The sequence below is a fragment of the Ceratotherium simum genome, chromosome X, assembly GCF_057802395.1.
Source record: "Ceratotherium simum simum isolate JZ-2026a chromosome X, ASM5780239v1, whole genome shotgun sequence".
In the NCBI taxonomy this organism is placed as follows: Eukaryota; Metazoa; Chordata; class Mammalia; order Perissodactyla; family Rhinocerotidae; genus Ceratotherium; species Ceratotherium simum.
Window position 1 is genome coordinate 39,089,042 of NC_141940.1, and position 12,228 is coordinate 39,101,269.

General features: G+C 35.8%; 1 protein-coding gene across 1 annotated transcript in view; it reads right to left on the bottom strand.

The window, feature by feature from the left end:
- The window catches only part of COL4A5 (collagen type IV alpha 5 chain), a 228,084-nt gene that overhangs the window by 131,859 nt on the left and 83,997 nt on the right, over positions 1–12,228 (bottom strand). Inside the window, exon 3 of the mRNA XM_004440476.3 lies at positions 3,573–3,662. Coding sequence (XP_004440533.1) covers positions 3,573–3,662 — 90 coding nt within the window. The remainder of the gene's footprint in view (positions 1–3,572; positions 3,663–12,228) is intronic.

Here is a 12,228-nt window from a genome sequence, read left to right on the forward strand (position 1 = left end):
ACATGTACCAGAGTACCCAATCAGATAAAATGTATAAATTCAGCTATGCTCAGAAGCATGAAGTCATACTGGAGATAGAAGCACAAAGTACTTCAAATTCAGAATCCCAAAAGTTTAGAAAGCAGTCCAACCTTATCATTTTATGAATATTGAAATGGAATCACAACAAAATATTGGACTGCTTTCTAAATTTAAACTGCATACAACCACACCTTTAAAAATTATCATACTATTGTAGAATAGTTCCAGTTAATGCTAAATTATTTCAAAGGAATTATGATGTAATTAACTTTTTTCAATCTGACACAAATCTTTGTTAAAACTGCCACCTCTCAGCAAGCATGGTGTACAAGACCCTCAGCCCCTAATCCCAGGTAAACTCAGATGTAAGAAGTGTAACTTTATTTTTCTATGGTTCAACTTAATTTCTGTTTTAAAGCATCCATTTCACTAACTTGGCTGAAATTTGGTCTCAGTCATTTGGAGTTCCCACCTCATTTTCACAAGGCTGTGCCTAAGTTGTGGAGAGCTTAAGTAGTTCCAAGGTGTTGAGGGTGGGACAGTCTAGTCCAAGTTGGAATTCATTGGCATGTCCCATGCCAATAGTCTGCATGGATTGCTGCTGAGTTAGTGCTCAATTCCATCCACTTGACTCTTTCAGATCTCTCTGCTATTTCTGTGCCGCTCCTGGCTGCACAAGAAACTTTCTGCTGTTTTTGTACCTCCTTAACCTAGGAAATTCTGTTGAATGCCCCATCTACCTAAATTCTATTTAGTCATTTCGAGTCTTCCTTTATCTTCAGTGTAAAGTTCTAGTCGGGAAATTTAGCACAGGTCCCTTCTGCTCTTGAATCTAACAAAACTACCTTGATGTATTGCCACCTCCTCAGAGATCATGCACAAGAATACTCCCACAGTCTATGCTCTGGTATAGTTAAGTGTTAAAAAGTATTTATGCACTTAAATTAATTTTCCTCCTTTATTGGAAGGACTACCTGATGAGTATCCATTTGTTTTTCTTAATACTCTAATGAAATGATGTACCACTATTACATGAAATAAAATTAAGAAAAACAGGTTTTTAAACCACTTTTCCTTTCCAGGTAAATGAACAGAACTGGCCCTTTCATATATCAGTTCACCAGTCTACCTAATATGGATGGTAAAGAGCAATGATCCAAAAGAGGCATTAAAAAAAGACAAACCAGGAACTTCTCCCAGTCTTAAAATTCACCATTATCTCTTTCCATTCCTTATCTTAACATGCACATAAGATGCTACCCCTGCTCGTGGTATAGGAGAGACTGCCCACGTTGCGGTCAATGGGGAAATATCTTCCCAACTGATAGGACAGCAACACTTTCAGATCCATGAGCCTGGGTTTGGGAGAGGGAGGGTATACGGATCTAGCCTCTCTTCTTTCTCTCTCACAGAAGAGCCTGTGTGACTTCCACCTCACCAAATTCATTGATACACCTGTCATAGGTAGTTGCCACCACTTCGAATTTTATAAACTTCTGGGTATGTCACCCACCACCCAACCCCACAGATAAACGTCTGAGTGCTGTGCCACCAAATACAACAAATGGACACTTCTCTAAACATGGAATTTTTTAGTATCTCAGATACCCCAGCCTTATTACACTGGACCTGATGTGTTGCCACAGTCGGACTCTGATACTACAGAAACAAAATACCTCCTCAGATGTCAATTTGATCTTGTCTAAGATAGGATTAACTGAAGTATCTGGGAAAAGGGATATGGGATCCGCCATTGGGCTATTTTGACCTCAATAGCGGCAACCTTCTTCTCCCCCTTCCCCAACCTTACACAAATTTTCCAATTCCACTCAAGGACTCTGCTCACCAGGAGGGACTTCTGGCTGGTTGACCCCCGTGGTAATCAATGACTTTTACACTCCCAGTACTGTGTGTGTCCCCCTTGGGGTATTATTTCTTTTGTAAAAGTGAGGCCTTTGACATTCCTACCAATGTACCATGTATATATGGGGCATTCATAAGAGACTTCCAAACATTCGAAAGAGCCCCTTCCCATTGAGCATATCACACTAAATAGAGTAAGAGAAGAACTCTCAAGAATTATCATGTGGTATTACTGACTCTATGCTCTTGAGTATGCTGCAGGTAACTTTTCCCACTGTCAGGGTCATTCAATTAGAAAAGGTTGTGCACAACCTGTCCTTGACCTCTACCAAAGTCATTAATGACACTACTTCAGCTTTGGAACCAAAACAGACACGCCTCAATTCCTTAGCCCAAGTTGTGTTGCATAACAGCCTAGCCCTCAACTTCCTTCCGGCCAACCAAGGAGGGGGTCTTGCTATTGCCAGCATCCTGTGTTGCACCTAGATCACTTAAACTGGCAAAGTAGAACAGTCCATCATGAGACTTAAGAAAAAAGCCTCCTGGATCTCTAAATTAGACCAGGTGGGCTATGGGCCATCTATTCCTGGCTTGGCAATGGTTGGGGCTCATGGTTACACTCGATCCTCCAGGCAGACCTGATCATCCTGCTTGGAATAATTTGATCATGACCATGATCCACTGTGGCCTCAGACTAATTACTCTGTTTTTGACATAGCCCCTCAAAGTCTAACCCATTCAGGTCCGTGATGGGGTAGCCTATGTTTCCCACTCAGGTCCTGAAAAATCAAGGGATGGAATTAAGGAGTCTGGTTCCTGCCTAAAAACCTATGTGTGATTTTTTCAGGCCCAACCATAGGCAATTACAAAGGCCTCATGGTAGGCTTCATACGGGAAAGCTGCCCATCCCACACCAGACTTAGTGCACAGCCAGCGCATGGCAGTCTCTGAAGGGAGCTGTAGTCAAGCACTCGGGCTCCCTGGCTTGTCATGCTTTTATGCATGTCTGCATTGAAAGGCCTCTTTATCTGGAGCCCTGGTGGAGACCTTTTTATTGGGAGAGGGGGGAACCTTAAGGACACTTTTTCTGCACTCTGACTCAGTAGTTTTCCACTCCTAGCCCTTCTCCCTCTCCCGTCCCCTACCCCACCCCGGGTCCATAAAAAACAACAGGAGTTTTTTTCTCCAAGCTCCCTCAGCAGTGAAACCATTCTCCATGTCTGTGCTGATCTATCTGACCCTCATTGGCACTGTTCCATGGGGGAAAATGGAACAGTGGGGAAGTTGGCACTTTCTCTGGTTTAACTTTTGGCTTATACCGTCACAGTACATGACTAAAGGCTTGACTGTTACTTTCATTTTGGCTTGTTGTCTTAATCAGCTACTCCGACACCCGGCAGTTCAGCTCTCTCCAGCTCAGCTGAGCTCCTGACAGAACTTAATTTTTGTTAAGGATCCCAATAACCACATACAATTAGCAGATATTTCAAAAGCATTTGAATATGACAATAATATTCATTTTTTTAAAAAACTAACAATAAAGTATAAACTCTAGACCATTGTATTGTTTTATTTAAATATTAGTTTCTGGCTGTAATTCAGTAACTTTTTAGTTGATTTGACATCTAGTCCCATACGTAAGATGGCTTAATTCCTCTGGTATTACTGGTTGGCAACTTGGCACATACCTTTTGTCCCCGAGGCCCCGGAGGCCCTTCTGGACCTGGAAATCCAGGCAAACCTGGATGGCCTTCCAAACCTGGAAATCCTCTCTCCCCCTGCAATTGAACAAAAATGATAGGTAATGTCATTTACAAATTTTCAAGCATAGGCCTGTTGAGATTCAAAAAGATCAAATGACTATCTAGAGAAAACTAATTTAATTTAATGATACTAAATTCACAGTATCCACCCACATGGGGAAACCTGTAAGATGTGAATGAAAAAACACAAACAACTCTGAATTTATATCATATATGGTAATGTAATCTCTTGCTTTCTTATAAAAGTAAAAAGCACATCAGAGATGAAGTGAGGTTTAAACACACTGACATTAAGAGTTTACCAGGTAAGATGGCAATAATTCAAGGAAACCAGATCTGCAGGGGTTACATGAAATCAATATGTTGCAGGGATGAAGAAGGGTAAAAGAAAACCATCAGAGAAGCTTTCAGATTTGTTGTAGAGTAGAAGAGTTGCAGGATTAATCAGAAGGGAAATTCATTAGCTGATTGAAGATAAATTAGCCAGAAAAATGCTCTAGAACATCAAAAATTTTATTTTTTTCTGATTGTAAAATTAATACAGAAAATAATGTTTATTGAATAAAACAAAAAATATATAAAGAAAAAACCACCAGTAATTCTTCTACTCAGAAATACTATTTGAATTGTGACTGAAGTCCCAGTTCTAACCACAGCACTTATCAACAGCAGCACAGGAGGGCTGCCTACCTACCAGTGAGGGTCCACCACATCTTATCAGTATCTATACAGGAAGGTTGGCTGATGTGCATATCTGTACAGCCAGATAGGTGGGTATCTGTGGAGCCACGATGTGTACTAATATACCATTAGATCGACACATTAGGGTTAGTTAACTTAGATACAGCCAATCATAGTAAGAGTGTGAACTCCAACACGCCCAGGGAATCCAATCACAGAAAGCAAATTCACTACTATTAAGTTTAAGAACCCTGAGGGCTCACAGCTCCATGGCACATGCTCCCAACTGCAGGGCTGCAAGCAGTTCCTCTACTTTCCTAAAGCTTGAAGGCTGAGTCTCTGGCCAGAAGCTCTGGACCTCATTCTGGGAACCCTCTCACCAGATCCTATCCACAGTGACAGCCTAGGCAGCACCTGAGCAAGAGAAAGCATTCATATCTACAAGACAACTGACAAATGGGCCACTGGAGGCACATACCCCTAGAGGTTAAGGCACAACAGACTTTTATTCACAGCCGCAGTGTGTGTGTGTGTGTGTGTGTGTGTGTGTGTGTGCGCGCTAAGTACTAAGTTTAGTTTAGAAAGCTTAGATAATTTTGTATTGAATAATTCCTCGTGTTGAATCATCCTATAACAAATATAAGTACTTTCAAAAGGTTACTTCTGGTCAATTTCCACTTATTACTTCAAACCCAACAAAGCAAATGTTAGCCAATTAATGGTAGGTCTAAGTATTCCTGTAGCTTTGGCAACAATTATTATTGACATATTACTACATTTTCTCTCTATTTTATGTAAATACATTTCTTTCTTGTTTTAGTTAGTCATAGAATTACGATATCTTGGTATTCATCAACCTCAACCAAATTATTTTGAAGGAAATAGAGCAAAAGGGGAGAAATAAAAGATTCAAAATTTTTAGAGTTGGATTGCCTCAAATCATTACATAGCCCACTCCTGGCAGAGGTGGTAGTAGAAATCTGATCACAAGTCCCAGTCAGAAGGGAAGCTAGAAGGAAAAAAAGAATCTAGTTCAAGTAGATTTCCATAAGTGGAAAACATAGCTACATTTTGGGATCTCTGCTGGTATTTAGAGCGTATCTCTGCCAAAACTTGAGGATAATGCTTGAAGACAGCCATATTTTCTCAGAAGCAAAACTGCTTTCTGGGCTACAAATAAGACAGGAATAAGCTAGAAATTGAAAGTAGAGGATGCTAAAAAGCATAATTGTGTTGGTATTAATAAAATCATATACCTATAAATTATATACCCTGAAATCTCCTCACACTATAGTCAAATAATGTTGTGGTCCTATCTAGCTGACTGAGCAATATTATACCAAGAAAGATAGAAGGGCAGCTACTGGACAGTAGCAAAAAGAATTACAAGAGCAATCCTCAGCCTTTGAAAGGTAGAAAGTTTCCTGCAGTGGAAACTATAGAAGACTTCCATGAGGCGGGGATGAGAGAGGGTCCTCTACCAAATTCCTAATACAAATGATAAGGGAGGCTGACATCTGTTGTGTGCCTACCCTTTGCTACCAGTTATCAGGCAATCATTTAATCCTTACAACTAACCTAGATTTCACTGTAATTTTCTAATACTTACAAACATAGAAAATGGTGTAGTGTGTCTATTTCTGAAGGTCAAACTTAAAACAAAAAAAAACTATTTTACGCTGCCTGCTCGTATTTGGATAAAAAAATCATTCTTATTTTTCTTTGGGGAATAATCTTCTTTCTTTGCCTGTCCCTTAAATACTGGTATTACTCTGAATTTCTTTTTTGATCTTTCTCTCTCTTTCCCTGGGAAATATCAAATATCAACACTTTTTTCCTAAAAGCTAGGCTCACAGGGCCGACTCTCTTAAACATCTCCACTTGAATATCACACAGGCACCTAAAACTCAACAAAAATAATAGAAAACATGTATTGGGTGTTTTCTATCTGCCAGAGTTTATTCTAAATTCTTACCAAGTTTTATCTTATTTGAAGATTTTTGATATTTGAAATAATATTTGAAAATATTATTTATTTTATCTAATTTGAAGAATTAGGGGAAAGAGAAGTTGTGCATGAGCAAACAATATAAATAACATTAATTATCTTTCTATTATCTTCCCTGTTTCAGGAAATAGCACAATCTAGCTACCTCAGCCAGAAATTTGTAATAATCTTGACTCCACTCTCTCCATTACCCCTTCATCTAATCAATCATGCTATCTTCATCATTGTATTCTTAGTGCCCAACAGAACAAATACTCAGTAGATATTCATTTAATGAATGAACTTCCTTAATGGAATATATAAAATTTATAGCACACGCTTTTGCCCAAATTCTGGAAAAAATGAGCTAGGGTTAGGCAAAATTATACAAAGTATGACTTTTTGTGGTAAAGCTGGTTTATATACCACACGCCAGTATTAAAAAGAAGGATAACAGACCGATTTACTTAGAAGTAGAGCCTAGTTTGTGAGTCAAAGGCACCCATACAAATGTTCCCATTTTACAGGAAAGGCACTTCATAATCACAATAAGAAAGTTACATGATCATGAAAATGAAAAAAAAACATTTTAAGAATAGTTTCTCAAGGAAGATACAAAATTAATAGGAAAAATATTAGATTTCCGAGGATAGGAAAAATAAAAGTTAGGACAAACTGCTATAATGACAATTGAGATTAAAATTATTTTGGATTATAATATTGTAAAAATTATATAAACATATGGGTAGGCAATACCCTTAATGGAAAAATTAAAACAATGATTTAATTAGGTGATGCAATCATAGGCAATTTTGTCTTCTTTTTGTGTATTTTCTCTTTTTGTTTTTGTAATTATATAGCACAAAGAAGTATTAGATGTAATATAACTAGGAAAATAAGAACATGGATCTTTAGCAACTGTCAAATGGAGATAATCTAGGTCAGAAAATCTCAATTTTAGCTTGCTTCAGAACCACTTGGATAGCTTGTTAAAACCAGGTAAGGCCCTACTCCCAATTTTAGATTGAGTAGGTCTGCTATGGAGCCTTAGAATCTGCATTTCTAACAAGCTCCCAGTAAACGCTGATGCCACTGGTAGAAGGGTACACTTTGTTTCTTTAGTTTCATATATTTGTTAATGATAATGTGTCTCAATGAATTGTGTGACATGGTGACAAAATGAGTTCAACAAAGTCAGTTCTATGAGAGGCCAAAACAATGTATTTTGACCAAGTATGCAAATCTTCAGAAGTCAGGCTTTGTTCCAAAGAAAAAGTATAGACTGTCAAATCAAAACCTGGGAAATCTTCAAAAGGCATAATGCTTACCAATTACTCAATGTGTCATAACGTATCCTCATCAAGGCACCCATAGGATAAAAATATATATAAAATAAATTTTTAGAAAATATAAATAAGTTTTTAGGAAATTCTTCAGTATTAACTGGATGCATGAGGTGCCCCTTGGTGACTGATTGCATTGACTTGGTCTGTGGTCTAAATTTTTACAATGTATTGTTAATTTATTTATTTTATTCATTTTTATTTTTTATTGAGGTAACATTGGTTTATAACATTACATAAATTTCAGGTTACATCATTATATTTCGATTTCTGTGTAGATTACATCATGTTCACCACCCAAAGACTGATTACCATCCATCACCATACACATGGGGCACACTTTGTTGAGGTAATGTTTGACTGTGATATGAATGCGGATGTCAGTTGGTTAATTTCTTGTTCTCACCAAGAGTCTGGTGAGTTTTGTTTGTTTTTAGCAGCGTGCACTTGGACACATTCCTTTGGCAGAACCTACATGCTTTATTATTTCTGTGTTAAACTTACTTTTTAAAAGCAGTTTTATTGAGAGAAAATTAATATACAGTAAATTGCACATATTTAAAGTATACAATTTAAAATTTTTTGTCACATACGTGACAATCAAAATAATGAACATATCCATCACTCACAAAAATTTTCTTGTCTTTTCAACAAATTGTGCTGGAACAACTGGACATTCCATGCAAAAATAATGAATCTAAACACAGACCTGACACCTTCACAAAAATTAACTTAAAATGGATCAGAGACCTAAATGTAAGACACAAAACTATAAAACTCCTAGAAGATAACATAGGAGAAAACCTAGATGATTTTGGTATACAACAACAAAGGCACAATCCATAAAAGAAATAATGGATAAGCTGGACTTCAGTAAAATGAAAAATTTCTGCTCTGTGAAAGACAATGTCAAGAGAATGACAAGACAAGCCACAGACTGGAAGAAAATATTTGCAAAAGAAACACATCCAATAAAGGACTACTATCCAAGATACACAGAGAACTCTTAAAACTCAACAATAAGAAAACAAACAACCCGATTTAAAAATGGGCCAAAGACTTTAACAGACACCTCACCAAAGAAGATATACAGATGGCAAATAAGAATATGAAAAGATGCTCCACATAATAAGTCATCAAGGAAACACAAATGAAAAGAACAGTGAGATACCACTACAAACCCATTAGAATGGCCAAAATCCAGGACACTGACAACACCAAATGCTGTCAAGGATATGGAGCAAAAGGAACTCTAATTCATTGCTGGTGGGAAGGCAAAATGTTACAGCTACTTTGGAAGACAAAACTAAACATACTCTCACCATATGATCCAGCAATAGCATTCTTTGGTATTTACTCACAGGAGTTTAAAACTCATATCCACACAAAAATCTGCACACAGATGTTTATAGCAGCTTTATTCATAGTTGCCAAAACTTGGAAGCAACCAAGATGTCCTTTAGCAGATACATGGATAAAGAAACTGTGGCATATCCAGACAATGGAGTATTAGTCAGCACTAAAAATAAATGAACTATTAAGCCATAAAAATACATAGTGGAACTTTAAATGCATATTTAGTGAAAGAAGCCAACCTGAAAAGGCTGCATACTATATGATTCTAACTATATGACATTCTGGAAGAGACAAAATTATGGAGACAGTAAAAAGTACAATTTGCTGATTCATCCACCTGTTAATGGACAGTTGAGTTGTTTCCTGTTTCTGGATATTACAAATAAAGTTACCCTGAACTCATGTACAAGTTTTATATAGACATATGCGTTCATTTCTCATGGCTAAATGCCTAGGAATGGACAGCGTCATATTATAGGTTTATGTTTACCTTTTTAAGAAACTGCCAAAGTGTTTTCCAAAATGTTTGCATCATTTTAGATCTGCACTAGCAATCTACGATAGTTCCAGTTGCTCCACATCCTCGCCTATACTTGGTATGGTTGTGTTTTAATATTTAGACATTCTTACAGGTTTACTGTGGTATCTCATTATGGTTTTATTACGCATTTCCCGAATTAATAATGTTGAGTAACTTTTCACATGTTTATTTGCCATCTATATATCTTGCTTTCTGAAGTGTCTTAAAATCTCTTGCCAATTTGTTTCTAATTTAATTTTGGAATGTTTGTTTGAATATTGAGTTTTGAGATTTCTTTATATATTCTGGATACAAGACTTTTATCAGATATTTGATTTGCAAATATTTTTTTCCTAGACTGTGCATTGTCTTTTCATTCTCTTAACGATGTCTTCAAAAAAGAAAAAAATCTTAATTTTGATGAAATACAATTTATCAGCCTTTTCTTTTATGGATCATGTTTTTGGTAAAAACTAATCTAAGAAATATCTGCCAAACCGAAGGTCACAAGGATTTTCTCCTATGTTTTCTTCTGAAAGATTTATAGATTTTGAGTATATATTTAGGTCTATGATCCATTTGGAGTTAATTTTTGTATACAGTGCAAGCAGTGAGTCAAAGTCCATTTTTGTGCCTATGCATATCCAAGTCTTCCAGTACCATGTGTTGAAAAATCTATCCTTTCTCCAATGAATTGCTTCTGTGCTTTGTAAAAAAAAAAAAAAATCAATTCATAGTATACCCGTGAGTCTATTTATGTATTCTCTATTCCATTCCATTCATCTCTCTCTATATATCCTTTTGCTATTAGCACACCATCAAGTTTACTGTAGTTTTATACTAAGTCTTGGAATTGTGTACTATAAATCCTTCAATTTTGTTCTTCTTAAAAGTTGTATTAGCATTTCCATCTGGATTTTAGAATCAGCTTATTAATTTCTACCAAAAAAGCAAGAATTTTTATTGGAGTTGCATTGAATCTATAGATAAATTTGGAGAGAATGGCATCTTAATGACATTGAGTCTTCTAATCCATGGACACGTTATATAACTCCATTAATTCAGGTGTTCTTTTATTTCTTTGAGCAATATTTTTGTGGTTTTCAGTATATAGGACTTGCACATTTTTGTCTGATTTACTCCTATGTATTTCAAATTTTTGATGTTATTGTGAAAAGCATTTTTGTGATTCCAATTTCCTATTTTTCATTGTTAGAATATAGAAATATAACTGACTTTTGTTTATTGATTTTATTTTATTGGTTTTGTTGATTCTGTGCTCTTTCTAAACTCACAAGTTTTAGGAGCATTTTAGTATTGTCTATAGAATTTTCTACATTGACAGATTATGTCATCTATAAAAAAAAGAGACAGTTTTACTTCTTCTCTTTCAGTCTGGATGCTTTTCCTTGTTTTTTTCCCTTGTATTACTGTACTGGCAATGTTGAATAGAAGTGGTGAGAGCAGACATGTTCCTGATCTTAAGAGAAAGGAATGTAGTCTTTCTCCATTGACTATAATTTTAGCTAGAAGGGCTTGGTAAATGCCCCTTAAGGTCAAGGAAATCCTTTCTATTCCCAGTTTTCATAAAGTTTTTATCAGAAATGGATGATGAATTTTGTTAAATGCTTTCTCTGTATTTACTGAGATAATTATATGGTAGGCTTATTTATGTTTTTAATTTTCTTGTCTTTTAATATGTTGAATTACAATTTTTCATTTTCAAATGTTAAACCAACCATGCATTTCTGGCATAAATCCCACTTGGCAATAACATATTATCCACTTTATGTGCCATTGGATCTCATTTGCTAAAATTTTGTTAAGGATTTCTGCATCAATGTTAATGAAGAATACTAAGCTGTAGTTTTCTGATTTTGTAATTTTGTCTTTGTCTGGTTTGGGTTTCAGGGCATAATTCATAAAGTTAGTTGGGCACCAGTCCTTATCCCTCTATTTTCTGAAAGATTTTATGCAAGTTTGATACTGTTTCTTACACAAATGTTTCATGTAATGCACCGGTGAAAACCTCTGGGCTGGAATTTTTTCATGTGTGTGGGGAGGCTTTGATAATTCAATTTCCTTAGTTGATATCGGACTATTCATATTTTGTTGCATTTAGTTAGTTGATTGGTTTTAGGTAATGTATGTTTCTCAAGTTATTTGTCCATCTCATCTAAGTTGTCAAATTTATTGTTATAAAGTTGTTCATAATATTCCCTTATTAATCTTTTAATGTCTGTAGGATCATTCCTGGTATTGGTAATTTGTGCTGTCTCTCTATTTTCTTATCAGTCATGCTAACTATCAATTACCACCTTTTGGCTGTGTAAGTTTTTTCTATTGTTTTCTAGTTCATATATTTCTACTTTTACCTTTATTATTCCCTACTTTTTCTCATTTTAAATTTAATTTACTTGCCATTTTCTAGCTTCTTAAGTGGGAAACTTAGATCACTGATTTTAATTTTTCCTTTTGTACAACACAGGCATTTAAAGCTATTTCCCACTAAGCCTTGCTTTAACTTCATCCCACAATTCTCAGTATGTTGCATTTTAACCATTATGCAACTTGAAATATTTTCTAATTTTCCTTGTGATTTCTTCCTTGGACTATCAGTTATTTAGAACAATGCTTTCTAATTTCCAAATAGTTAGAGATTTTCTACATATCTTATTGGTATTGATTTTTTAT